This window comes from Microcaecilia unicolor, chromosome 4, assembly GCF_901765095.1.
Source record: "Microcaecilia unicolor chromosome 4, aMicUni1.1, whole genome shotgun sequence".
Classification (NCBI taxonomy): Eukaryota; Metazoa; Chordata; class Amphibia; order Gymnophiona; family Siphonopidae; genus Microcaecilia; species Microcaecilia unicolor.
The window spans coordinates 166,443,079-166,470,365 of record NC_044034.1 but is presented as its reverse complement, the minus strand read 5'-3'; the positions used below and the strand labels follow the sequence as shown (position 1 = coordinate 166,470,365).

General features: G+C 44.5%; 3 protein-coding genes and 1 non-coding gene across 6 annotated transcripts in view; 2 read left to right on the top strand and 2 right to left on the bottom strand.

Moving 5' to 3' along the window:
* The window catches only part of F2 (coagulation factor II, thrombin), a 46,508-nt gene extending 38,680 nt beyond the window's left edge, over positions 1 to 7,828 (bottom strand). Inside the window, exons 1-4 of the mRNA XM_030200873.1 lie at positions 7,687 to 7,828; positions 4,366 to 4,526; positions 988 to 1,012; positions 241 to 291 (exon numbers count right to left, since the gene is read on the bottom strand). Coding sequence (XP_030056733.1) covers positions 241 to 291; positions 988 to 1,012; positions 4,366 to 4,526; positions 7,687 to 7,762 — 313 coding nt within the window. The 5' untranslated portion in view covers positions 7,763 to 7,828. The remainder of the gene's footprint in view (positions 1 to 240; positions 292 to 987; positions 1,013 to 4,365; positions 4,527 to 7,686) is intronic.
* Positions 7,829 to 11,523: 3,695 nt separating this feature from the next.
* On the bottom strand, positions 11,524 to 22,676 carry ZNF408 (zinc finger protein 408). Of its 2 annotated transcripts, XM_030200865.1 has the most exons (5): positions 22,178 to 22,676; positions 19,564 to 19,826; positions 18,003 to 18,064; positions 17,333 to 17,601; positions 11,524 to 16,419 (listed from the first exon to the last, which is right to left on the bottom strand). In XM_030200865.1, exons 1-5 carry the CDS (start codon positions 22,221 to 22,223, stop codon positions 14,078 to 14,080), a joined length of 2,982 nt encoding a protein of 993 aa, XP_030056725.1. In that variant the 5' UTR covers positions 22,224 to 22,676; the 3' UTR covers positions 11,524 to 14,077. The 2 variants fall into 2 exon arrangements, with proteins under 2 accessions (XP_030056725.1, XP_030056724.1); XM_030200864.1 differs by lacking the exon at positions 22,178 to 22,676 and having other exon boundaries at positions 19,564 to 20,160.
* TRNAK-UUU lies at positions 13,234 to 13,306 on the top strand. The gene has a single exon. It is a non-coding gene; the product is annotated as a tRNA-Lys (tRNA).
* A 51-nt stretch (positions 22,677 to 22,727) lies between the features above and the next one.
* ARHGAP1 (Rho GTPase activating protein 1) overlaps positions 22,728 to 27,287 on the top strand; it is a 65,331-nt gene continuing 60,771 nt past the window's right edge. The window contains exon 1 of one of the 2 annotated variants that reach the window (XM_030200869.1): positions 22,728 to 22,855. The gene's annotated coding sequence lies outside the window, so the exon portion shown is untranslated. Of the gene's footprint in view, positions 22,856 to 23,277; positions 23,299 to 27,287 lie in introns of those variants that run through there. The other variant, XM_030200870.1, reaches the window with a different exon arrangement.

Genomic DNA, 27,287 nt, shown 5'->3' with positions numbered 1-27,287 from the left:
ACCCCTCAAGAGATCCTTCATTTGAATTGAGCCAGGTAATTAAATCCAAAGTCCCAATCAAAAGACTCACCTATCTCATTTTTTCACCTTCCTTTTGCCTGTCATTATTTCTTCACTCTGACTCTTCTATCCATCATTTTTAACATCATCTCACCTGTTACACTCCTTGCTCTGCTCCCTTTTCCTCTCCCCATCATCACCATCTCCACACCTGCTTCTTCTCTCCTAGCCAGGTCTTACCTTTTAAGCAGTCATCTAGTAATGGTCTTGGCATATTCCCAAATTTACAGGCTGAAAGAATCAGATTGAAGAGACCATTGAATGCACAGAACAGAACAAACCACTGCTAGAGCTACATGTCAAAAGACACTAACAGTCCAATCTCTGATAATAATGTGATAGAAGCTGATAGATGTGGGAGGGATATTTCTTAAGGACATAAGGTACAGAACCTGTTAAACTTTACCCTACATTCTATTGTTTTATCTTGCTATAAAGCACTTTCCAATTTCACATTCCCAGGATAATTTAGAATCCTACTATAACTGTGTGAATGCATCTGAATTTAAAGAGAAACACTATGGGAGATGACAGATCAGACATGCAGTTGTCATAAGAACATAAAAATAGCCATACTGGGTCAGACCAATGGTCCATCTAACCCAGTATCTGCTTCTAGCAATGGCCAATTCAGGTCACAAGTACCTGGCAGAAATTAGTAGAACCTTTCCACGCTACCAATCCCAGGGCAAGCAGTGGCTTCCCCCATGTCCATCTCCATAACAGATTATGAACTTTTCCTCCAGGAACTTGTCCAAACCTTTTATCAACCCAGATACACTAACCACCGCAGTTCCAGAACCTAACTACTCTTTGAGTGAAAAAAAAATATTTCCTTCTATTTGTTTTAAAAGTATTTCTATGCAATTTAAATGTCTAGAAATCTTATTGGCTGAAAACTCCCAAATACTTTAGAATAATAATTACCTGTATAGCTTGCCCAGAAGAGATCCTGCAAAACAAAAATAAAATACAAACATCAGTAGCAGCTGTAGAGACACTCAACATATTAGAATCTCCATAAGAAAGAAAGAGCCACCCAACCGGTCACCCTTTTACCATTACATACAGGAATTAGGGACTGGGAGAGACATCCTGGAGAATCAACTCACAGGTCATTCTATTACCATACAGGAATTAGGGCTTGAGGGAGACATCCTGGGGATTCTCCTCACCAACCATGGTACTACCTTTATGTATAGGAATCAACGCACCTTAGGGAGTCACCTCACCAGCCACTATATCTCCTTCACATACAAGAATTAGGGCCCAGGGAAGACACCTCAGCTGCCACTCTTATCACTCGCAAACACAGAAATTAGGACCTTAGGGAGACCCCTTAGCAGCCCTCTATGACCTTTACATACAGGAATTAGGGCCTAGGGTATCCATGGGGAAAACAGCCCTGAGAATCACCTTACTAGCTCCAAGAGGTGAGTAGAGAATGAAGTCTCTGGGACCAATATGCAAAGTAATGTAACCGGGAATGAGAGGCTCCTACCCACTTAAATGGTGCTCAGCTTCCTATCTGGGGATATTTAGCAGGTGGTGGTACTGAATATCCCCTCTAATCCAGTGTACTTTAAACCGGTTGTCTTATGGGTGGTCAGGGGGTGGTAGAGTCGGCAGTTATCTGGCCAATATTCAGCACTTAACTGGATAATTTATCAGAACAAAAGAGGAACACAGAAAAAGCAGTCCTATCTTTGTCCAGTTTAAATTACCCAGTTAAATGCTGAAAATTAACTTACTCCAATAAGTGCTGGCAGTCCTCATAGTAACATAGTAGATGATGGCAGAAAAAGACCTGCATGGTCCATCCAGTCTGCCCAACAAGATAAACTCATATGTGCTACTTTTTGTGTATACCTTACCTTGATTTGTACCTGTCCTCTTCAGGGCACAGACCGTACAAAGGTGTGGATCAAGGACTCAGGAAGCAGCTTGTGGGACCAGGGCCGGTCTTAGGCCGAGGCGACCGAGGCGGCCGCATAGGGCCCCGCGCGGCGCGCCTCAGTCAGCCTTGACCTAGTTCCGCCCGGGGATCGCCGCCGCTTGTCCGAACTGCCCGCCCTCTTCTCTCCCCCACGATCGATCACCGATCCCTTTCCTTTTTCGCTTTTAAATTTAGCTGCAGTCCGGCAGCGTCAGTGAAAGCGCTCCCAGCCAGTAAAGCGCTTCTCTTCGCTGTGTCCCGCCTTCTTCTGACGTCATGACGTCAGAAGGCGGGACACAGCGAAGAGAAACGCTTTTACTGGCTGGGAGCGCTTTCACTGACGCTGCCGGACTGGAGGTAAATTTAAAAGCGAAAAAGGAAAGGGATCAATGATCGATCGTGCATCGTGGGGGAGAGAAGAGGGCAGGCAGGGGAAAGAGAGACATGGATGGGATGGCAGGGCTCAGGGAGAGAGGGGAATTGCTGGATACATGGGTGAATGGAGGGGGGCAGGGGAGAGAGGAACAGATGGGAGGGCAGGGCCCAGGGAGAGGAGAAATTGCTGGAAACGGAGGGGAAGGGAGAGGGGACAATTACTGGATGTGGATGGAGGAGGGAAGGGCAGAGAGGGCCAAGGATGGACTTGGATGGGATGGCAGGGCCCAGGGAGAGAGGGGAATTGCTGGATACATGGGTGAATGGAGGGGGGCAGGGGAGAGAGGAACAGATGGGAGGGCAGGGCCCAGGGAGAGGAGAAATTGCTGGAAATGGAGGGGAGGGGAGAGAGGAGAATTGCTGGATGTGGATGGAGGATGGGAAGGGCAGAGAGGGCCAAGGATGGACTTGGATGGGATGGCAGGGCCCAGAGAGAGGAGAAATTGCTGGAAATGGAGGGGAGGGGAGAGAGGAGAATTGCTGGATGTGGATGGAGGAGGGAAGGGTAGAGAGGGCCCAGGGAGAGGAGAAATTGCTGGAAATGGAGTGGAGGGGAGAGAGGAGAAATGCTGGATGTGTATGGAGGGCAAATTGTTGAATTTAAGGGCTGGATCGGAACACTTTGAAGGCAGATGCTGAAACTGGAGAAAGGATAGGGACAGGGGGCTACAGATGGTAGACAGAACACATAAGGACACAGGAGGATGGTGGACACGGTGAGAGAAAAAAATATCAAACGGAAAGAAGACACTGCATAAAACAGAAGACACTGGGACCAAAGCAAATAGAAAAACTAAATGATCAGACAACAAAGGTAGAAAAAAAGTATTTTATTCAGAATTTATTAATTGGAATATGTCAGCTTTTAGAAATGTGCATCTGTGATATTTTGCATGTAAGTTTCAATTTTTCTAGTATTGCTGCATGCTGAGTCTGACTTCTTGAGGTAACTTTCCATTCAGTATTTTGCCTTCATATTTGTTGTGTCATGTGTTTTTCATGTGTGATCAAGGTACAGTATCCTGCTAGCATGTAGTATTTGCAGCCCTTTTTTTTTCACAAGGTAGTGTATTGGTGTTATAGAGCCTGGTGTAATTACAGTTCTGCCTTTCCATGCATAAGGTTGTAGCTCGTCCTGTCCTTGGAATTAGTGCTGTTATGGTTTGGTAAGGTTCTGACTGTGTTTTTGCACAAGTTTGTGTATAGTGTTTTGCAGTGGAGAGATTGTGTGTCCACACCTCTGACCCCCCGGGGTTATGAGAATTTGAACTACTAATTGTGGACTTGAATAATTTCTTGGGAGGGGGGGGTTTCATGATAGCATTGTGCTTATTATTTCAATCAGTTTTTCTGTACAAGTTTAGCTTCATTTGTCTTTATTTGAAATTTCATAAATAAAATTTTTTTATAAAAACTAAATAATCTTATCAATGGGCGGGGCGGGGCTAGGATGGGGCCCCACCAAATTGGTCTGCATAGGGCCCCGCACTTGCTAAGACCGGCCCTGTGTGGGACAGACAGAGGAATACAAGGACCAGGACTGAAAGCCTCAGCGAGTAAAGTAAGTGAGGAAAAACCCCTAAAAGACCAACCAGTCCTGGCTTATATTTCAGCACCTATTAATCTGTGAAAATATGGTAGCTAAATTTGAATACCATGTTTGTTCAAAGAACTTTTATCACTGGACTATACACTTTCCATACTATAGGACCATTTGAATTTGGACTTAGACCACCACTACAATATACCCAGGTATTTAATTATGGCACCCAGCAGGGCATAAAGCTGACAGCAATGAAAAGAAATGGGTACCAACTGAATATTTACTCCTCTACTTCAAGAGAAGAGACGCAGAGTTCTGAGACGGCTTTAGGTAGCTGGTGAGAGGTAGGGTTCAGGGACAGAGAGGACTGCAAAATACATGCTGCACTTACCGCTTTTCTCTTATCATCTGAGACCTCATAGGCTTCCTCATAACTACACACCTCCTCGTAACACTCACGCTCCAGGTTCCCCTTCATCCACTCTTCAAACATGTTATTAGCACGCCGGTGGCGCTGCAGTATTGTCAGGGCTTTAGGCCTCTCCAGGAACACTAAAGTACCAGAGCAGGAAAGCACAGGGTCACTACTGCCCACAGAGCTGGATCCACTCTCCCTTTCTCTTACACCTGTACCCAGCTTCCAGAGTGAATTCTGTCTTGTCACAGTGCTGAATTGCTAATCACTTGGCCAAAGAGACAACTTGATCTCTATCAAGTTCTAACATATACCAGAAACCTGTCCATTGTTCCTGAAACTCCATTAATTTCCAAGTAGGTACTAAACTGACACAACTTAGAGATGTACATTTTTTTTAAATTATATTGTTATATCAGGGTTTCCAGATTGTAATTTGTGATATTTTTTTGAAGGGGGGGGGGGGGCACTGATTGCTCTGTGCCATTACAATATTAATAGAAACTCTGTATTTTTTACTTAAATTTCCTTGCTAAATAAGAACTATGACTGTAGCAGAAACACCTTCAAAAAAGAATTGAAGATTTGTTACAGACTTTGATGTATTTGCCTCACAAAACTGTTTTTTTGGTTGTTTTTATTTTTAATGGGCTTAGCCAGCAAACCTCTCACCTAATATAACTGAAGACAGTCTCTCTCCCCTTCCCCCACCCCCACTGCCCCAATCCCATCTACAGTCAGAAGAATCTTGGCTTCTTTTCTTTTTGTAGCCAGCACTTGCTGGGATCTTCGTGGAATGAGTTCCAAACCTTCAGAGCCAGAAGGGAATATGCTGGTGAGAAGTGTCACTCTCCAAAGACTATGGACTGTGGCATGTTCAGAAGCAGGAATTTTTTTGACCTTCATACCCCAGGGTATGAAGCCCAGTTTCACCTTTCCCATGTTTTCTCTTCTTTCTTTTTCTTCTACCAATTGGGAGTCTTGCAGATGTGACGATTCTTCACAGCAGCTTTTGCAGCAGTGTGAGGGTCTGATGTAGACACCAGACCTTGCCTCATGGAGTTTCTTCCATGTAGGACTTTGATCTGAGCTGCGATCTGGGCGATTGGGCCAAGTTTCTCTTATAGTTTAATATAATCAATATGTGCTCATTAAAAAAAAAAAAACTGCATGAGATATGAACATTTCTGTATGCTAATCACTACAAATAAGTATCTGTATATAATATGTAAGCCGCATTGAACCTGCTATGAGTGGGAAAGTGTGGGGTACAAATGTAACAAAAATAAAATAAAAAAAATAAAACAGCACTCTTAACTAGGTAAGAGGCTAATGGGACCCAAAATGGTGGCTGTACGCTAACCCCTGCTGCAGAGGACATTTACTTTTCAAAATTTACCTATGAGGAAGCAAAAGGGAAGGTATTAGGCTCAGTCCTTGTAGCCTGGGCCCAATTGACTAATTCTTGGTGGTCTTGAAGGATCTGTGAAGAACCATGCTAAGACTAGCTTGGTAATGGGAGCACAAAAGGAGTTTTTTGGGCTAGATGTTACTCTTTCAGGAGTGGAAGAGTAGCCTAGTGGTTAGTGCAGTGGACTTTGATCCTGGGGAACTGAGTTTGATTCCCACTGCAGCTCCTTGTGACTCTGGGCAAGTCACTTAACCCTCCATTGCCCCTGGTACAAAATAAATACCTGAATATATGTAAACTGCTTACCTCAGAAAGGCAGTATATCAAGTCCCATTTCCCTTTCCCTCTAAACCTGGATCAGAACATGCCCCTTCCCTCTCCACCACCACAGAGCCCCAGCACAACGCTTTCTGGTTCCAGCAGCCTCAGTACCTCAAAGCAAGGACATGGTAGATGTTGAGGTGAGATGTAATTTGAACATCAGGAACCCAGGAGGCGTCAGAAATGACCAGGAAGTCCCAGATCTGGATGGTGGCCATCATGGTTGGGGTTGGAACACCAGGAGATCCAAGTTTCTCATCCATTTATGGCATAGACTGCAACTCTGACTTTGGCTAACAACTGAGGGAGCTACAGGTTTGACTCCACCTAGCTTTTTTGAGGCTTGGCTAGCAGTTATAACATTAGAAGTGATTTGAGAAGTTATTACAGATTTGGGCAGTATCGATACCTCATGATAAAGATTTGGCTCAGAAGATTCAGCAAGCAGAGAATAAAGTGGAAGATCAACCAGAGGAGCGATTCCAGGTTAAATCTCACTTAAAGTGGAACAGTCGTTGGATTTGGTTAAAGATCTATAATTAACTTTAGGTAAAGATACCTCTGTAGTGAGACTTACAGGGGTAAAATTTGAAAAATATCACTAGAAGATCTAACCTTCAATTGCTGCATTTTCCTCAGTTACATATGGTATCAACTGGAGAAATGTTAAAGAGAAATTTAATGGAGGCTTGAAATGTTCCACAGAATAATCTTCCACCTTTTACTTGAGTTTATTATCTGTCTTCAAAAACGTAAGATGCACAGTCTCAGGTGGAAGGAAATCACTGAAATTGATTTATTAGAAGTTACTGCACTGTTGGAGACATAAGATTCTATGCAAATAGTATCTGCCACCTTGATTGTGATTTTGGCATTATGCTTGGATAAAGAATGGCTTAGATTATTTTTCAAGAACTGTGTTAAATGATTTATACTCCTTAAGGTTTGCTTGTTTCCAGATGTAGCTAGGAATACACATCAAGGGCATAGGCACTGGAGTGCTTCAGTTAGAAGCAGCATTTTTTCTTAAAGTTCCATGCAAATGTATTATACATTTTCAATCTGTGAAATACAGTTTCTTCACTTAACACTTTTTTTGGCCTCTAAGAATTGGCTGTTAGGGCCTCTGCTTGAATTAGTTTTTGGACCTTGGTGAGGCAATGCAGTTTTTCCTAGGTAGAATTACCTCTTTCTCCCCTCCCCATATTTATTTTGGGTCTCCTAGTTTTGTGGACATTTGCAAAATATGTATATGTGTGTTGGTATGAAAGTATTTGTTGGAGTGTGTGCGTGTGGAGGGTGGCAGTTCTTTCCAATTATAGGAACTCACAAATACAGCCAAGAAAAACCTCAAAAGCATCTTCAGGAGACCCCCAGCCTGGGAATGTTTTAGACGTAAGGTCCTATTAAAGGCATCCTTCTCTAGATTTCTGTCATACATTTACCCTTTGTCTTTCTGCTCCCAACACCCCCACTGTAACCAAGCAGTTATGTCCCAGCTCAACATTCCACACTCACATTCTGCACACATAGTTTAGGTCTAGCTTTGAGTAGCAATATCTTACCGTCCACAGAGTGTGAGAGGTGCAGCAGGGTGAAAAGGAGAAAACCCCAAAGCACTGGGACTCTGCCCTGCTCCATGGTGAAACCACAGCCACAAATCAAACAGGGAGAGAGAATGAGAAACCCTGGGGCCCAGAGGGGAGCCTAGCTGGTTAATATTGAACTCGCATGAAGAAATCAGAATAAAGACGTCACTCGTCACAGGACACTAAGTCCTCTCCCTCCCTTGTTCATCCTCCCCTCTCTGTCTCAGCTTCAGCCAACGTGCAAGGTGAGCTTCCTCACAGCACAGCCCTCGGTCCTAGCAAGGACTCCAATCATGTAATTTTCATCATGGCAGTGAAGTCAGACTGCAGTAAACAGCAGAAAATATGGAAGTAATTGTGAGTTTGTGTCTGCACGAGAAAACGGTACTCTTGTCTCACAGGTATTCCTACTGGGGCCCTAAAGGCCCAATTCCAATCACTGCAGAAAACGGTTCTCCTGAACTGGGGTGATGGAGTTCCAAGCACTTCATGGAAATGAGAGTGACATACATATGTGTGTTGGGGGGGGGGGGGGGGGGGGGGGGGAGGGGAAGTCCTGCCTGGGATTCTTTTCATGTAGCTCACCCCATGCCTCTGGCTGTCAGTTTCTTAGATGAAGGAAAAGAGGAGTGATCTTTTCATTTAAACTTTTCATGCCTAAATTTGAGTTGCTTTTACAGAATAGTTCCCCTCCTGTTCTCATGTGTGAGATCCATGGGCACTCTTCATTGTATCAATTTATTGGGTACATACATATTTCCTTTAGTGTCAGTAAGTATGACTGTTCTGTCAGTGATACAAAGAGCAGGGTCAGAGATAAGTCCCTGTGAACCAGCAAGTAGCCCCTCTCCCTTTGCCCGCCTCCTCCCCTTATCGTGTTGTGTGTGCAAATATTTGGATAGCACAAGGCCCGTTCCCACTGCTTAATCAATCAATAGTTCTATGTAAAACATTCCTCTCATTTCTGTTCACTGACAAACACCATGAACTATCAAAGTGGATTTGTGCCATCTGTGGGAGAGCAATAGGTTGCATTGTTTATTATGGGCAGCTGTCTTCCACCTGAGGGGAGTGGAGCACCCTAGTTAAGGATGTTAAAACATTGGTTGGGACAGGTGGACTCTGTGATTTAAAACTGCTACCAGAAAACAGAGGACACTGCTCCTGATCCCTGCAGATGCTAATGGAAAACATCTCCCCAAGTGTTTCCAAAGTACATCAGCATGAAGCACAAGGCAAACAGAAGACAGAGAAGAGGTGCAAATGAAAACAGCACAATGATGTTAATGATCCATGTCTGTATGTAAAAATGAAGCTCTCAGATTGAACATGTGGATGAAGAATTGAAGGCAAGGTTGCTAAAACCAGGGCAATGAATTCTCCACTATCTAATCTCTAGGAAAATCTCTCCTTACCAGTCTTCTGCCTATGGGTACCATAATCTGATTCTTGTTGAAGGATCAAAGAGGACTATTTAGCTGGGACTGTTGCTGCTTGAAGGGCCAGGGAGGCTGTTCAAGGTTTTGGGAAAGAGCAGTTAAGTTTCTTAAAAAATAGTGTGTGTTTCAGGGGAAAGGTCACAGAGAATATAAGAACAGCTGGAGAGCTACAGCTGGATTAGGAAGCTGTGTTTGAGAAGCTTATATTTATATTTGGAATGGCATAAGCATTCAATCCCTGAGGCATCGGAACAAGCAGTATCATGACTGAAACACTAGGTGTCGGCGAAGCTTGGTGGCCGATGGGTATGCCTTTCCGCACTGTTCACACTTGAAATGACTCTCCCCAGTATGTAGGCATTCATGGGCCCGAAGTGTGTGTGGGTCCTTTAACTCTTTACCGCAGATGGTGCATAGGTGGGCCTCGCCTGTGTGAGAAATCAGGTGCCGCCTCAGCTCTGGCATCTGGGGGAAGGCATCACCACAAAACTGGCATTTGTACGGCTTCTCCCCTGTGTGCAGGCGCAAATGACCCCGCAGATTGCTCTTCTGACGGAAATCTTGAGAGCCTGGGGCTGGCACAAAAGCACCTGGGTTTGCTTTAATAGTTTTGCATTTACAGGAAAGTTGTGTGGTGTAACCAGTTGTGCTGTCAGTTGACCTTAAGAAATGTGTTTGTCCACCCACATCTAGTGAAAAACAGAACATCTCATACTGCTGTCATTTCCTCCCTCCTCCATATCGCTCTCTTTTCAGCTCTGGCCCTTTCTTAGCAAAGGGATATCCCATCTGTAAGCAGTGGAAAGATCTGTCATCACTTTTCCCTATACACTTCCTTTACATTTCTGTCTGTGATGTTTGTCCTTTGCCAAGGCCTCTTCCTTCCATATTTCTCTGTCCATCTCTTTCTGTTGTTCTCTCTTTTCCCTTTTACATTCATTGTTCTTCACTCATCACCCTTCTTTCATTCTCTTCATTCATATTTTTTCCTCTTTATTTTGAAACCCCATCCTAATTAGGACTTTGGCTAATGTAAAGCTATAATGTGTTTGATTAGTCCCCTAGAGTCACTGAATCCCTGATGCTTAGAAGCAAACATGGGTGCTAGAGGCCATTGGCACCAAACTAGTACCCACATTACTGAGTGCAGAATGCTCAGATGCTCTGGCACGGAGAAATGAGTGCACCAGAGATTAGCAAAAATAGACGCTAATGTAGTCAAACACATGTTAATGATGTCATTTCATATTCCCTCTCAATGCTCACAGAACAGCGCACAAAACAAAGCTGCCTTACTGCTGTAAAATATATTGCTAGCTCAGAGCAGATGTTAGGGTGTTTGAAGTTCTGAGAGAAGAGGACATTTTGGTCTGTGCTTGGTAACGTAAAGATTGGGTTTAAAAGAGAAATTACAGGATATTGATAAACACAGAATTAATAAAAAAAGAAGCAGCAAACTTTATCTAGTCTCCATACCCTTTCCCCCATAGTTTTAAAACTTGAATTTTTTGCCACAGCATAAACAGATAAGACTCTAGAAGGAACAACAAGGCCTAGTTCACTCTTAGAATAAAAATTAAAATAAAGGACAGAAGCAAGCATTATTAACTAGTTTCCATAGAGGGGCATAATCGAATGGCGCCGGCCATCTTTGGGGCCGGCTCCGCGAGGCGGAGCCAACCATATTTTCAAAATATGGTTGGGGCCGGCTAAATCGATCGCCGGGTGTAGAGGAGATGGCCGGCTTCGTTTTTCAGGCATAATGGAAACCGGGCCCGGCCATCTCAAACCCGGCAAAATGCAAGGCATTTGGTCGTGGGAGGAGCCAGCATTTGTAGTTCACTGGCCCCTCTCACATGCCAGGACACCAACCGGGCACCCTAGGGGGCACTTCTAGAAATAAAAAAAAAAAAATAAAAGTAGCTCCCAGGTGCATAGCTCCCTTACCTTGGGTACTGAGCCCCCCCAAACCCACTCCCTACAACTCTACACCATTTCCATAGCCCTAAGGGGTGAAGGGGGACACCTACATGTGGGTACAGTGGGTTATGGGGGGGTTTTGGAGGGCTCAACATTAACCACCACAAGTGGAACAGGTGGGGGGATGGGCCTGGGTCCACCTGCCTGAAGTGCACTGCACCTATTAAATACTGCTCCAGGGACCTGCATTCTGCTGTCAGGCAGCTGGGTATGAAATTTCAGGCTGGCAAAAAAACTTTATTTTTTAAAATTTGTTTGGGTGGGAGGGGATTGGTGACCACTGGGGGAGTAAGGGGAGGTGATCCCCGATTCCCTCCGGTGGTCATCTGGTCAATTGGGGCACTTTTTTGTGACTTGAACCTAAAAATAAATGGACCAAGTGCAGCCGGCGAAATGCTTGTCTGAGCCGGCCATCTTTTTTCCATTATGGGGTGAAGCCAGCTATCTTGTAACCATAAATTACACCAATAAACTAAAGTCCTGGAGAGCCCTAAGGAATACACATGCCTGAGAGATTTGCATATAATTGAGGTAGAAGGCATAAATATTAATTAGGTATAGCCTGAAAACCTGTCCTACTGGCAGCCCTCCAGGACTGCGAGTATCAAGTTAATAGGCTGTTCTTATTAAGATATGTAGTGCTGGGTCAGAACCCCACCAAATATCTGCCTCCACTATACTCCCAACCCAAAACTGGAGAGTTCTACAGAATTCTGAGTCTGGGCTAGTCCCCACTAGAGATGGGTAAAATTAATGAGAGCCCAGGACACCAGCTTCCTAACTAATTCCAATATAAAATACTGCAAAATCATGCCTTTTTGCAGACAGGTGGGGGAGGGGGCACCTCTGGGCCATGGAAGGACCCCCTCCTCTGGAACAGAAGGTCCTGCTTTGCACCTGCCACTGAACTCCAACAAGACACCAGGTCACCTGTAGGCCATGGATTAGGCAGCAAACTTGTCAGTCAGGCGAAGGTTGTAGGTGGGGCATAGGGCTTAGCCTGCCCAACATGGTGGTTATGGGGCTTGTTGTCTGTGTGACTTGTCATTCATATTGCTGTAGTGCAAGACTGGCAGCAAGTGAGGATGATAAGGAAAACAGATGGATGACCAGCAAGAAAAGCATTGAGCCCACTCAGTGCCAATAGGCTAAGCAGGCAGAGGGACCTACTCCTATTTTTCCTTCTCCACCACCACCAGTAGAGATCAGTAGTAACAGGAGTGGCAGCTGCCACTGCATTTACTCAGTAGGACATTTTTTGCTCATTGATGAAAACTGGGGGCCACCTCTCCATCTGTTTACTGTGCAATCTGGGGTATTTTCTGGAAGTCAGAACCAACTCAGGTGCATGCAGACCTACCTCCCATCCCCCCAAAACTTCATTCATAAAAGGACCCCAGTTGTATTCCAAGCTTCACTTTGGGGCCAAGCAGAGGTTAATCCATTTAATGCTGGTTGCCAGAAACTACAGAGCACAGCAGGAGTTATACTGGCACATGCTTTTCAGTTCAAGGACTACAAAAGAAAGGACAACTTAGTGAATCAGACAGATTGTGGCAAAAAAAAGTGCTAACTCCACTTCTGGATTTCTCTAGCTGTTCTCTTTTATTGAAGTCTCCTTATTTTGTACTTTAATTTTTCCTTCATGTTTCTTTCCATTCAGAATGAATTTAAGCTCATGCCTTTTTATAACAGTAACTCAAGGTAAGCCATATTCAAGTTGAGTGGATATTTCCCTGTCCTTGGAGGGTTAAGTGACTTCTTCAAGGTCACAAGAAGCATCAGTGGGAATTGAACCCTGGCTTTCCTCTCAGCTCACACATCTAACTATTTGGCTGTTATCCCAATCTCTCATACAGCATGCTTCTTTGAATTTTTTTGTTCTATTCTCCCTCATGAGTTACAGACTCCCAAAGGTCACCACCTTCTTAAATATTACTGGGGTTTCACTTACTACAGACTCAGCAATATGAGAACCACAATCCTTTATTTATAAAAAGAAACTTAATTCCCGAAGATTTAATTTAAGCCATTAAAAGACAATATTTTCTCTGCTCAGTCCTAGTACACACATTCAGTGTGATGAAACTGGTATTTGTAGGGAGCCCGGATAGCTCAGTCGGTAGAGCATCAGACTTTTAATCTGAGGGTCCAGGGTTCAAGTCCCTGTTTGGGCGACTGAATTTTTGTGAAGCAAATTTTATATAAATCTTTAAAAGTTTTAGAGGGGGAAAAATGACTTATGGAACTTGTCTACTTAAATGTACTTTTGAATGTTGTGGGAGCTCTTTGCTCCAGAATGCTGTTAACAGGGTTGTTTAATAAAATTTATAAATTGCAAAGAAACTGGTATTTGTGATGAGTTGAACCTTTATGGAGTGCCACCTAGAGGAGACTGTAGGCTATAAACCAGAGCTGTGCAATGCTGATCTTTTGAGGCCCATAAGCTGATTTTTTCCCCCAGATAAATAAATGATGCCCTGATTCTTCCTAATGACTATTCATTGAGGCTAGTCTGAAATAGGTTTGCTTTGGTGCTTGAGGACCAGGGTTATGTGTACCTCTGCTCTACACTGTTTAGTGGGGGCTCAGCCCTTAGAAAACAGAGTGCCAAACTGTTACAGCTCTCTCCTGCCTTCTTCTATCCCTGCCCAGCCACCACGCATTATTCCAAGATTAGAGTCCAGTCCTGTGTTTCCTGATACTTGTCCCTCTAGCACTGGATTGAAATATGACCCAGATCTCAATGATCCTAAAGCGGTTAGAACTCCAGCTATAAAATGTTATGAAGGAGAGTACTCAGCACACACAGCACAATCTCCAGTATCACAGAGCCACATCTTCTGTCTTTTGTGACATCTGATCCACTTGCACTGGGAGAGGATCGCCCTCCTCTTGCCACCCTATAGGAATCTGAAGCCGAAAGCAGGGGCTCTTGTAAGCAGCCACTACGTTCCAGATTCCACTTCTACCACCTCGGCTACGGTGCTGAAACTCGCCCCGTCCTGTATGATAACCATTTGGCTAGGGGAGTCCTCACTGTGCACAATGATATACTTGTCTGTGTTCTCAGATAGTGTTATCTCAATGATATTATCATCATTTAACTGCACCGGACTGTCAGTGCCAGTACCCTGTATGTTACCACTTATTTCATCTGCCTCATCCGCAGCACAATTGCGCACCAGGACCAGGGTAGGCTCTTCTGGCACAAGAGTGTCTCTCCCAGAGTCCCTTTGCTTTCTGGACAGGACTTTTTTTGGGAGCCCATGTATCTCAGTGTCATTGCAGCTCAGAGCAGATACAGCCTCTGTCACCTCACCGGCCTCTCTGTTTTTGTGGACTAGCTGGTGGCGGGTTAGGCTCTGCATGAGTGGATAGCTTAAGCCACATTGCTCGCACTTGTAGGATTTCTCCTGCAGGTGAGACTTCTGGTGTCGGCGAAGCTTGGTGGCCAATGGGTATGCTTTTCCGCACTGTTCACACTTGAAAGGACGCTCCCCAGTATGTAGGCGCTCATGGGCCCGAAGTGTGTGTGGGTCCTTTAACTCTTTACCGCAGATGGTGCATAGGTGGGCCTCGCCTGTGTGAGAAATCAGGTGCCGCCTCAGCTCTGGCATCTGGGGGAAGGCATCACCACAAAACTGGCATTTGTACGGCTTCTCCCCTGTGTGCAGGCGCAAATGACCCCGCAGATTGCTCTTCTGACGGAAATCTTTGCCACAGTAGGGGCAGATATAGGGCTTCTCTCCAGTGTGTAGCCGCATGTGGTTACGCAAAGAGCTTGGGTTGGCCAGCTCCCGCTCACAGATGGCGCACTTGTATATCTTGTTGCTTTCTGGTGGCTGCACCTTCACCTGGTGGATCTTCTTGTGGATGCGGAGAGAGGGCCGGCGGGCAAAGGCCTTGCCGCACTCATCGCACTGGAATGGACGCTGGCCAGTGTGCAATATCTCGTGCTCTTTTAGGTCACGTTTGGTACCATAAGCTTTATCACATTGCCGACACTTGTAGGGACGTAAACCCCGATGGAAAAGGATGTGGGCCTTGAAACTCTCCTCAGAGGTATAGCTCTTGCCACATTCAGTGCACAGAAAGGGTTTATGCCCACTGTGGATGAACCTGTGCTTCTTCAGGTGGCATAGCTGGGAAAAAGCTTTTCCACAATCCTGGCAATAATACTTTCGTTTGCTGGTGTTGCTCTGCTCGCCACTCTGGTAGACAAAGTGCTTCTCCTTGGCACACCCTGAGGACAGCTCCTGCTGGACACAGGCTGCATTCATCAGCACCTCACTTGTCTGTTCCTCTTTCTGTGAGGCTCCAGACTTCAGCTTGGAAGAATATTCTAATATGTTCTGCTTTTTGACCAGCTCCTCTCTCGTTATCATGGTCTTTCCTTCTGGGAAGCACTGGGGTACCCGGTCCAGCATATGGTCCTTGTGCTGCTTTCCAGGGGACTTCAGCTGAACTCTACCAGTAGTTAATGTCCCCTCTCCTCCAGGGGCACTGTTGTTTAATTCACTAACCTCTTCCCTGGTTGTGTTTGGCTTTAACTCTGCTCTTAGATCCACTTGTTCTATGTTGTTTTCACTGAAAACCACAATTTCCGGCATGCTGGGTCTCTCATTCGTTACAACTTCCTGCTCCAAAGGCCTTTTGTTGCTTTCTGTGTTACTCATAGCTTTCAGCCCCTTGAGTCTCTTGTAGGACAATATATTGTTCTCACCTTTTGGCTTCCTGGGTATCCTAGCTGATAGTCTGCCCATTGCTTTCTCATCTGTGCCATTTCTGCTGGATGCCATATCACTCTCAGCTTCTGATGTCTTGAGTTTTCCACTTAGTGCTATAGTCTTTGCAGTTCCTGATTCCCGGAGCCTGTTGCTAGATGCCATGTTTCTTGAAAATTCTTGCTCTGTGGGTTTCTCGCTAGGAGCCATGTTACTTGTGGCTTCCAGTTCCATGGATCGTTCATCGGGTGCCTTGCTCCTCATGGAATCCTGCTTTGTGAGTCTACCAGTGAGTGGGCTAGAAATCTTGCTGGTCACTATGAGTCTGGTATCTGCAATGGCCTGGATTTCTTTCTTGTGTACTTTCCATGTTTTAGGATAATGGTTCACTTGCATTTGTTCCTCAACGTTCTCCAAAGAGTCAGGACATTTTTCCTGCTTTAACAGCAGTTGTTTGGAGCATTTTGTAGATATCTCTTTTTGTCTCAAGACATTTTGGACACCATGCTTGGAACTGGGCTCGTGTTCTATCATCTCCAAGATATTAACATCATCAGAGAGAGCTGAGAAAAAGAAAGAGTAGAATATCACCACTAGTTACCAAATAAATTGAAGACATGCAGAGAAGACCAGATATGCAAACGTGTGTACCAACACACATACCGAGATATCTTCATGTTGACAGAGCAACACCAATATATTGACAGACATACACACCTGCAGTGACACACAAGCAAATCTTCCACTGAGTATCTAGACAGTACATATCACTGTCCTCCTCCCTTGGGGATGCAGACCTATGATTGGGGGCCAATTTTCTTGAAAAGCTCAAAGCAGATAACATTGTTATTTCAAATAGGAATCTCAGCTCATCAGTAATGATTCTGAGGTGCTATGGAACGACTTTTCAATGAAATTGCTCATATTGCCATAGGGTTCAGTCGCCCCACATACCTGCACACTGTTGTCCTGAGTAATGACAAACTGTTCCAGCAAGCTGTGGCAAACACAGCTCTTTAAACATGCAAAGGCTATGTTGGCCTGGCAGTTCAGTGGCTGTCCTGTTCTTTAATCAAGTGTATACATATTCTTAATAAATATGGACAGTTTGAAAATCATCCTTACAAAAGGAGCCCAAGATGATCTCTACTTCCCAGGTCTGCTGAAAATGCAAAGGAAGTGTTTATAGCTTCTGGTGGTAGAGGAGGACAGTGGAAATTAGTCACCATGCAAGGGTGAACATGACTGCAGGGTTTCACACGGAACCCTAATGCATGGCCCCCAGCAACTCCTGCAATAAACCAGACTAGATATGCTGGGAGAAGAGAGGGTAAAATTCCTAGATACTGACAAATGAATGCTCATGGTTCCAGAATTCCAGCTCTGATTCCACCTGAATGAAGGTGCAAAGGAACAAGGATAACATGTAAAAAAAAAAAAAAAAATGGATGCAGTGCTATCCGAGTAGTGCGATACCTGTGGGTGCACAGTCCATTGTGCACTGCTGCTGAGAGCGTGATCTGTTAGCTCCAGTAGGAGCCTCCACCTCTGTCAAGGCCAGTGCCGCCGCTGCTTGAGGCCAGGCTCTCTCATCCTCATGTGCTGTGCGCTCTCCGCACTCCACTGTCCCCAGCAGCATCTGTGTCCCAGGTTGCATGGATTTGCAGACCTGCAGGTAAAGAAGTCCATGAAGCTGCAAGCAGCTCACATTCTGCTCCTCAGCACTCTTTGCTTTCTTTACAGCACTGCAAAATAGAGATAGAAATGTCACTATATTATCTGCTCATCCAGAGCTATAGTGACACTGACACAGTCAAGGCAGGCTCTATGTATGTTTTTTCAACTATATTATTTTATTAAGAGTTAAAAACAAAAAGGACAACCAACTCTAAAGAGGCTACAAAAGTTATTTAAAGTACAGAGTCACGTGCACCTGCGTACATTAGATACACAAAATATTTGGAAAAATCCTACAGAATAAATTAATTACGCATATGGATCTCATACCACAATGGCCTTCAAAATATTTTCTAACCAAATCCCCACTCTCTCTTCTATATACTTTTTTTTTAAACGTTAGGAGTGATGCAAGATCTACCTCCTTCCCTCACAGGATATACTGTTTGTCATCCCAAATTCTGCTTACCTCACCCAGCTGAAGCTCTTATGAAGAGTAGAGGTGTCCTTCCAAACAACGGTCCGAGTTTGCTTAAATAGAAAACGTAAAAATAGGTTGACATCACAGTTCTGCTCAGTTGTTGATGTCCCCTGTCAATGACCCAGGGGCCATTCTTGGTTCAAATCCTTGTTTCTTGGTCTAGGAACAAGAAGCAATTACAGCCCACCTTGCATACGGTGTGGAAGTGATGGATGGACTTTCTGCTGGCCAGTCACTAAATTATAGAGGAAGTAGCTCAACAGGTAACTTCCTACAAACTGGGGACAACAGATTTGCTGTTTTGCCTTATATGTGTAAGGCTGGGTTCAGGAAGTGAAAATAGGAAATAGTTTGCAGGGCTCTAGCTATCCAGCAGTTGTTTTTTTGGGCTAATTCTTGTGATAGGCAGGGTGGAAATAAGATTTAATAAATGCTGGGGTAACAGGAAAAAGGATAGAATTTAGTGGCCAACAGGAAAAAGGATAGAATTTGGTGGCCAACCCTTAAATTGCCCCTGACATTGATCCATGGAAATTTATTCAGTATATTCTGTTTGAAACCACAGTGTGAATTAGGGTTTTTGGGGGGGAGGGGGGGAATTGGGTTTGTTCTTTATTTTTTTTCTTTTTTAGCGTAACAGTTTCCTCCTGTTTTTATTTTTTTTTTTTAAGGCTTCTAGCTCAGGCTGGGATCTTGTGCTATGAACCTTTATTCAGTCATTACATTGATAGTCCTCCAGCTGAGATCTATGCACTAGGGCTCCTTTTGAAACTCCACAATCGTGAGCCATAAATCCAGCCACTAGGTGTCATCATTGTGCATGGATATGACTCCCTCCCTGCCAGGGGCTACAAACACTGCCTCTACAACATCCCCAACCCAGTTCTGGAAAATCAAATTCAGGTCTCCTCATGTAGCAATACATAGCACTGCCACTGAGTCTGCCTAGCGAAATACTTATTTTTCAATCTCTTGAACATGGATAGCAATGTCTGTACATAACTCATCAGTTGTCATCTCTTTGTGTGCTATTCAATTTGAATATAAGTACAATGGAACAGCCTAGGACCTTGCTGTTTGTCAAATTTAGTACACATCCCAAGACAGCCCTTTTACTAAGCCACTGTAAAAAGTGGCCTGCGGTAGTGTGGGCACGTATTTTTGGCACACACTGAGTCATTATTTTTTTTACCACAGCTGGGAGAAAAGGCTTTTAATGGGGGGGGGGGGGGGGGGGCAGTAAATGGCCATGTGCTAGAATTGGCGTGCGGCTAATTACTACCTGAGCCCTTACCACCACCCATTGACCTAGTGGTAAGGGGTCATACAGAGCACACCAATGTGGCCACGATACCAGTTACCACTGGGAACACCCCCCACAGTAAAAAATAGAAAAAATATTTTCTACCACAGGAAAAGCGTGAGCCAGCTTCAAAATTACCACCGGGTGGGAACGCTAACCAGGAAGTAGTGTAGATTTTGCAAGTGGTAGCCCTACTGCCACTTTGTAAAAGGGCCCCTATAAACATTAAAGATGGGATAGCTGTACCTCCCCTGTGTCTGCTCTTGCACCTTTGGTCTCTGGATCTCCTTCTATGGGTCCAAAAAGAGCCCCTTCCTGCAGGCCCTCCCCTACACACCAGATGCCCATGCTGCTGTCTTGGTCCAGCGATGGTCCCAGGGCGAGGCCCCTAGGCAGGCTATAGAGAGTAAGGCAGCAGCATCCAGCTTGCAGTAGTGAGTCACTGACCAACACAGGAAAGCCATGAATTTGGAAACACTTGGAAGTGGGATCTTGGCACTGCTTGCACACTATAAGAGAGAGGGAAAAAAAAAAGAGAGATAGCAATAGGGAATTCACCAGCATTGCTTAACAGGTAAGGTAGACCCTTACCATGTCCTTCCAAAGGGGATGAAACATTTGTGTCAACAGTCATACTCTCACCCTACTACCCCTCCTATAACAAGAGCCACTCATTTCTTTACAAGCTTCATATGCACACATACAAAACACAGGTATTAAGGAGAGCATTAATAATAAACCTAAGAGACTGAGATCACATTCAACATACCCTGGCTTATGAGTGGTATGCACAAAACCAGCCTATTTGGAGATGCTACCGTGAGGAATACGCGTCATTTACAGAAGAACATACAGTGGGGGAAATAAGTATTTGATCCCTTGCTGATTTTGTAAGTTTGCCCACTGACAAAGACATGAGCAGCCCATAATTGAAGGGTAGGTTATTGGTAACAGTGAGAGATAGCACATCACAAATTAAATCCGGAAAATCACATTGTGGAAAGTATATGAATTTATTTGCATTCTGCAGAGGGAAATAAGTATTTGATCCCCCACCAACCAGTAAGAGATCTGGCCCCTACAGACCAGGTAGATGCTCCAAATCAACTCGTTACCTGCATGACAGACAGCTGTCGGCAATGGTCACCTGTATGAAAGACACCTGTCCACAGACTCAGTGAATCAGTCAGACTCTAACCTCTACAAAATGGCCAAGAGCAAGGAGCTGTCTAAGGATGTCAGGGACAAGATCATACACCTGCACAAGGCTGGAATGGGCTACAAAACCATCAGTAAGACGCTGGGCGAGAAGGAGACAACTGTTGGTGCCATAGTAAGAAAATGGAAGAAGTACAAAATGACTGTCAATCGACAAAGATCTGGGGCTCCACGCAAAATCTCACCTCGTGGGGTATCCTTGATCATGAGGAAGGTTAGAAATCAGCCTACAACTACAAGGGGGGAACTTGTCAATGATCTCAAGGCAGCTGGGATCACTGTCACCACGAAAACCATTGGTAACACATTACGACATAACGGATTGCAATCCTGCAGTGCCCGCAAGGTCCCCCTGCTCCGGAAGGCACATGTGACGGCCCGTCTGAAGTTTGCCAGTGAACACCTGGATGATGCCGAGAGTGATTGGGAGAAGGTGCTGTGGTCAGATGAGACAAAAATTGAGCTCTTTGGCATGAACTCAACTCGCCGTGTTTGGAGGAAGAGAAATGCTGCCTATGACCCAAAGAACACCGTCCCCACTGTCAAGCATGGAGGTGGAAATGTTATGTTTTGGGGGTGTTTCTCTGCTAAGGGCACAGGACTACTTCACCGCATCAATGGGAGAATGGATGGGGCCATGTACCGTACAATTCTGAGTGACAACCTCCTTCCCTCCGCCAGGGCCTTAAAAATGGGTCGTGGCTGGGTCTTCCAGTACAACAATGACCCAAAACATACAGCCAAGGCAACAAAGGAGTGGCTCAGGAAGAAGCACATTAGGGTCATGGAGTGGCCTAGCCAGTCACCAGACCTTAATCCCATTGAAAACTTATGGAGGGAGCTGAAGCTGCGAGTTGCCAAGCGACAGCCCAGAACTCTTAATGATTTAGAGATGATCTGCAAAGAGGAGTGGACCAAAATTCCTCCTGACATGTGTGCAAACCTCATCATCAACTACAGAAGACGTCTGACCGCTGTGCTTGCCAACAAGGGTTTTGCCACCAAGTATTAGGTCTTGTTTGCCAGAGGGATCAAATACTTATTTCCCTCTGCAGAATGCAAATAAATTCATATACTTTCCACAATGTGATTTTCCGGATTTAATTTGTGATGTGCTATCTCTCACTGTTACCAATAACCTACCCTTCAATTATGGACTGCTCATGTCTTTGTCAGTGGGCAAACTTACAAAATCAGCAAGGGATCAAATACTTATTTCCCCCACTGTACATTATATAAATTGATGTCAAACACTAATGTGCTATACACCTTTGAAAAAGAATGGCCTAGCAGGAACCCAGAGTACTGTCAGTACGGGATAAATATTTCTCACAATCGTGAAGGGGGTGAGGGGGGCAGAAGGGTGGTGCCAATACGCCAGAAGGCATTTAGGGGGTGGGATAGGCGCAATAAGTAAGAGGGCATAGCATATATAGGGGAGTTAATCTGTGTGGAAACAGTAAAAGGAAGATGGGTCAAGAGATTGACTGAGGGGAGGTATAATAAGGCAAGGAAGAACTATGAGAAATCGAGAATGGTTTGGATGCGGCAGTAAGCAAGAGGGTATATAAAGGGTCAGTTACGGTGGCTCAATGAAAGCATACAATTAAGAAGCAGCTGAAGAACGGCAAATATCACTTACAGAGCTTCTGCCCCTGAGATGCCTCTCCTGTGCGCAAGTCTAACATCCTGCTATGTGTCCGAACTCTATTCGATTTACCCACAGTAATAAATAGAATAAATAGGGATTTAGAACAGCGTCGGAAAGGGAGTGGAGGTAGAGATACACTCTGTGCGAGGGGCAGTGCCGCCGTATCTGGGTACAGTGCAGGAGAGGAGAATATGCTCTGTTTTAAGACAGTGCACGGAAAGGGAAGGAACTACCAGTTTTCTCAGGCAGTGACCGAGAAAAGTATCATCATATCCCAATCCCTTAGCAATGCTTTAATTCTGAATCTGCAGCAATCAGCCCAGAAGAACCGGAAGTGAAAGCCGAATAAAGCGTCCCTTCCAGAAACGGTGCGCACAGTATGGCCCCGACGGCGCTCTTAGGTTTCAGAGCCGCTTTGCACTGTACAGAGCTCCGGCTGCTCTCTATTTCCAGCCGGATGCTAAGGGCAGACGGAATAGTGAAGGCCGGAGTTGACAGACCGGAAGTTGTCTTGTGCCCTTAGACGTCCATCTTTGTTGTGGGAGCTCCTTGGTGGCCTCGGAAGTCTGGCGGAAGTGCCATGGAGGATTGTCCAGGTTCTTCTGAGTTTCCATTTCCGCTGTCGTTCCGGATATCTGTCGTGTATGACAGCTGCGCTTGAAGAGGGAGGTAAGGGCCCGAGCCCCTGCTCGCACTTCTGCGTGCAGACAACACATCGGTGATAGTCCGCTTCCTCGAGGCAGGCTTGGGTTAGTGTAGTGAGGAGGGTGGCCGTGGATGAGAGCCCAGAGGGGGCGTGCAGCTCACATGGCTGCTGAGGGTGGGGTTCTGTAGCTTGCATGGCTGCTTGTAAGGGACGGGTGTGAGTGTATCTGTGATCTATGATGAGTGCTGAGGGTTGGGTTCTCTTCTCGGAAGTATGTAGTTGGTTGCTGAAGGTGGGGTGCCCAGAGGAGGTGTGTAGCTAGGATGGCTGTGTGGAGGGTGTATATAGTTAAGATCAGAAGGAGTTGTGCAGCTTGAGTTGGGTGCTCAGAGAAGTGGACTGGGTGAATGCTGAAGTTGATTTGGAGGATGGAACCTTAGTGTAGTAGGATGGGGCAGAGCTTCAGGTAATTGATGTTGACAGGTATTCATTTCGTATTTTAAAGTGTTGAACCCATAGCTAATGTTGAGTGAATGGAACAAGCAATCATGTACATTTGTAGTGAAAGTTCAAGGGCTGCCTCCCATGATCCTTCTCATTCTCCCATCAGTTTCTAAGTTTTGTATTCCCCCATCTCCATCAATGCTGTTACTCCCCTTATGTGTACTTATCTCCTTCTTTTTCACATCACCCTCCTTTCCCTTTCTGTATGCCAACCCTCTCCTATTTCTTTCTTTTCACTGGTCCCCTCCTCTTTTCTATCTACACTTCTTCCCTTGGTTCATTAATCTCATCCCATGGCTGTTCCTACCATCTCTATGCTGATGACTCCCAAATCTACCTTTCTACCCCTGATATCTCACCTTGTATCCAAACCAAAGTTTCAGCGTGCTTGTCTGACATTGCTGTCTGGATGTCTCAACGCCACCTGAAATTAAATATGACCAAAACCGAGCTTCTCATTTCCCCCCCCAAACCCACCTCCCCGCTCCCCCCGTTTTCTATTTCTGTTGATGGCTCTCTCATTCTCCCTGTCTCCTCAGCTCGAAACCTTGGGGTCATCTTTGACTCTTCTCTCTCCTTCTCTGCTCATATCCAGCAGATTGCCAAGACCTGTCGTTTCTTTCTTTACAATATCCGTAAAATCCGCCCCTTTCTTTCCGAGCACTCTACCAAAACCCTCATCCACACCCTTGTCACCTCTCGTTTAGACTACTGCAATCTGCTTCTTGCTGGCCTCCCACTTAGTCACCTCTCCCCTCTCCAGTCGGTTCAAAACTCTGCTGCCCGTCTCATCTTCCACCAGGGTCGCTTTACTCATACTACCCCTCTCCTCAAGACCCTTCACTGGCTCCCTATCCGTTTTCGCATCCTGTTCAAACTTCTTCTACTAACCTATAAATGTACTCACTCTGCTGCTCCCCAGTATCTCTCCACACTCGTCCTTCCCTACACCCCTTCCCGTGCACTCCGCTCCATGGATAAATCCTTCTTATCTGTTCCCTTTTCCACTACTCTCAACTCCAGACTTCGCACCTTCTGTCTCGCTGTACCCTATGCCTGGAATAAACTTCCTGAGCCCCTACGTCTTGCCCCATCCTTGGCCACCTTTAAATCTAGACTGAAAGCCCACCTCTTTAACATTGCTTTTGACTTGTAACCACTTGTAACCACTCGCCTCCACCTACCCTCCTCTCCTCCTCCCTGTACACTTTAATTGATTTGATTTGCTTACTTTATTTTTTGTCTATTAGGTTGTAAGCTCTTTGAGCAGGGACTGTCTTTCTTCTATGTTTGTGCAGTGCTGCGTACGCCTTGTAGCGCTATAGAAATGCTAAATAGTAGTAGTAGTAGTAGTAGTTTTCACTGACCTTTCCTCTTACTAATTTGCTGTTCTTCTCTCTTTCACTTATCTCTTCCTGCTTTTACAGATCCTCCACCCTGCTTATGCACTAAACTAATGCTGGTTTATTTTTATTAGCAAATTAAATGTTATGCTGTTGGAAAGACGGTGCTGGTCTTGAGACTTGTAAAATATTGAAATTCTAGATTTAGTAAAGTAGAAACATTTCTAAATACAAAAGGAGCTTGTGCAATTTAATATATTATGCAGGAGAGTAAACTAATACAGCTTATCAACTTTGTAATAATATTTCCTTGAACTAATTATAATACCCTCCCTCTCTTGCTCACATATTTATACACATTTCAAGTGTTTCAGAGGCAATTTTTCCAACTGGGTTAGTTTTCCACATACCATGATGGGAATCAACTTCACTCCTAAAACAGGGTATGTGGAGTATGCGCTCAATTTCTCAAATTTCTTGATCACACTGGCTGTAGAACTTGCAGTGTGTCAAAAAGAGCTTCCCTCTGAAGTTTGTAAGAAAACATCTGTGTACTTCTTTTTGTGTTTCTCTCTAGTTTGGTGTTTCCAAGTTTGGTTTGTCTCTACATAAATCTCTGCTTTCTCGCAATGTTTTCTTTTCTTTGTTTCAAGTTCAAATTTATTATTATTTATTAACCTGCTAGTCAGAGGCGCCATCTAAGTGACTTACTATTTTATTAATAATGGTGATTGTGAATATAAGACAAATATTGACAGTGAGGGAAAAGAAGAAGAACTCCAATATTCAAGAAAAGGAAGGGGGTCCAGTTCTGTACCACCCTATATCCCAATTCATTCTCTTTCTTTATTAATTTTGTTCTGTATGCCTTTATCAAGTTTCAAGTTTATTAGAGGCTTATACCCTGCCCATCAAGGAGTGGCTTACAATGTAAGGGGGGAAGGGAGGACAGAGGAAAACAGATATGTCAGCTCAGCAGAGTGAGGAGGGCATGAAATTTTATTTATTTATTTGTTACATTTGTATCCCACATTTTCCCACCTATTTGCAGGCTCAATGTGGCTTACATTGTACCATAGAGGCGTTCGCCATCTCCGGTAGAGAAACACAAGGAGTTGATGTGGTCGGATAAGGTTCATGTGTTATAGACTCATTGGGGAATTATAGAGAGGAAGAGTTATGTAGAGTCTGTTACAAGCTTTAGTTTTGTTGTGTTGCTGAGTTTATGCACTTAAGAAATATAGTATAACCAGGAAAGCAAAGAGCGGAGCACTTTTGTCTTTTGTATTTGAGTAGAAATAGAATCTTTTCCCTATTGATGTCATTTCTTGCAGGCTCAGAAGGAAGAAAAAATTAATAGGATTAAAAAAAAAACTGCCAGTGAAATCTTATACAAAAGGACTAACTTATAAAAATTCAGTGATTTAGAGTAAAAGTTCCACAGAATTTTTTACTAGGGTTTTTTTTTCCCTTTCAGTTTTTTTTTTGTGGAATCTGTAGTCCTGAAATTGCAGGAAGTCTTTGGCTACTAAAATTGGTGTGTTTGTTTCTTTACAGAGTGATAATTAGTTTATTGTAGTTCCTTTTACTAAGCCACGGCAAAAAGTGGCCTGCGGCAGTGCGAGCGCATGTTTTGGGTTTGTGCCGGGCCAGTTTTTACCGCGTCCTGGAAAAGGGACCTTTTTTTTTAAGGGGCTGGAAAATGGACGTGTGGCAAAATAAGAACCAGCGTGCGCCCATTTTTGGCCTGAGACCTTACCGCCACCCATTGACTTACCGGTAAGGTCTCACGTGCTATCCAGGCTATAGGCATGCAACGTTTGCCCTCTGCTGTTTACCTCCAGGTAAGCACCATGCGGTAGAAAATAGAAAATATTTTCTACCGCGTGTTTTCGGCATGCACCAAATTCAGAATTACCACCCGTGGCATGTGGTAGCCAGGCGGTAATGCTGATTTGGCGCATGCTGGACATGCGTAGACCTTTATGCGCCTTTGTAAAAGGGCCCCTTGATGAGCAATGCTGTTCTGTTCGTTCAAGATAGCATTAGCATGGTGACCTGTTTAAATATTTTTCACTTTTTTGATATTTATTATGAATATGCTTTGAACTGTACTTGATTATCACAGGAGGTAATATTTGTTTTATTTCAGCCTTAGAGGTATTTTGCCTCTAGGATGAGGGTTTAAATTCTAGTCCTAAAAGACTGCAAACAGGTCTGGATTTCCCAGTAAATAAGCTATGCAAATCAACCTTGTTCATAGGCTATAACTATGCAAATATACCTAAGTCGGAGACTGAGCAGGCGCTGTGGTAGTGCATCAGTAGTGGACAGACTGAATGGGCCTTTTGGTCCTTGTGTCCTCATTTTCAATGTTTCTGTGTGGAGATGCTGAAAAACAGAGGATCTGATTTATTGATCATTATAGGTTGTTCCTCCTTGTTGCTGGCTCTTTTCTCTCTGTAAATGTGCTTGGATAGATCTTTCATTGTCATGCTGGAGAATTTCAGGAAATTCACTGCTAGGCAACTAGATTAAATGGACTATATTTGAGGCTACATGGGTTTCCTTTCTCCCTCAATAGCCTGCTACAAGCCAGGAGAATGAA

Coding starts and splice junctions, on each gene's coding strand:
- ZNF408 (XM_030200864.1), bottom strand. CDS start 19,881: ATGCTGGTGAATTCCCTATTGCTATCTCTCTTTTTTTTTTCCCTCTCT. Junction 17,602..18,002: donor AAGAGCTTCAGCTGGGTGAG/GTAAGCAGAATT, acceptor TCTATTTTGCAG/TGCTGTAAAGAAAGCAAAGA. Junction 16,420..17,332: donor AATGGACTGTGCACCCACAG/GTATCGCACTAC, acceptor TCTTTTTCTCAG/CTCTCTCTGATGATGTTAAT.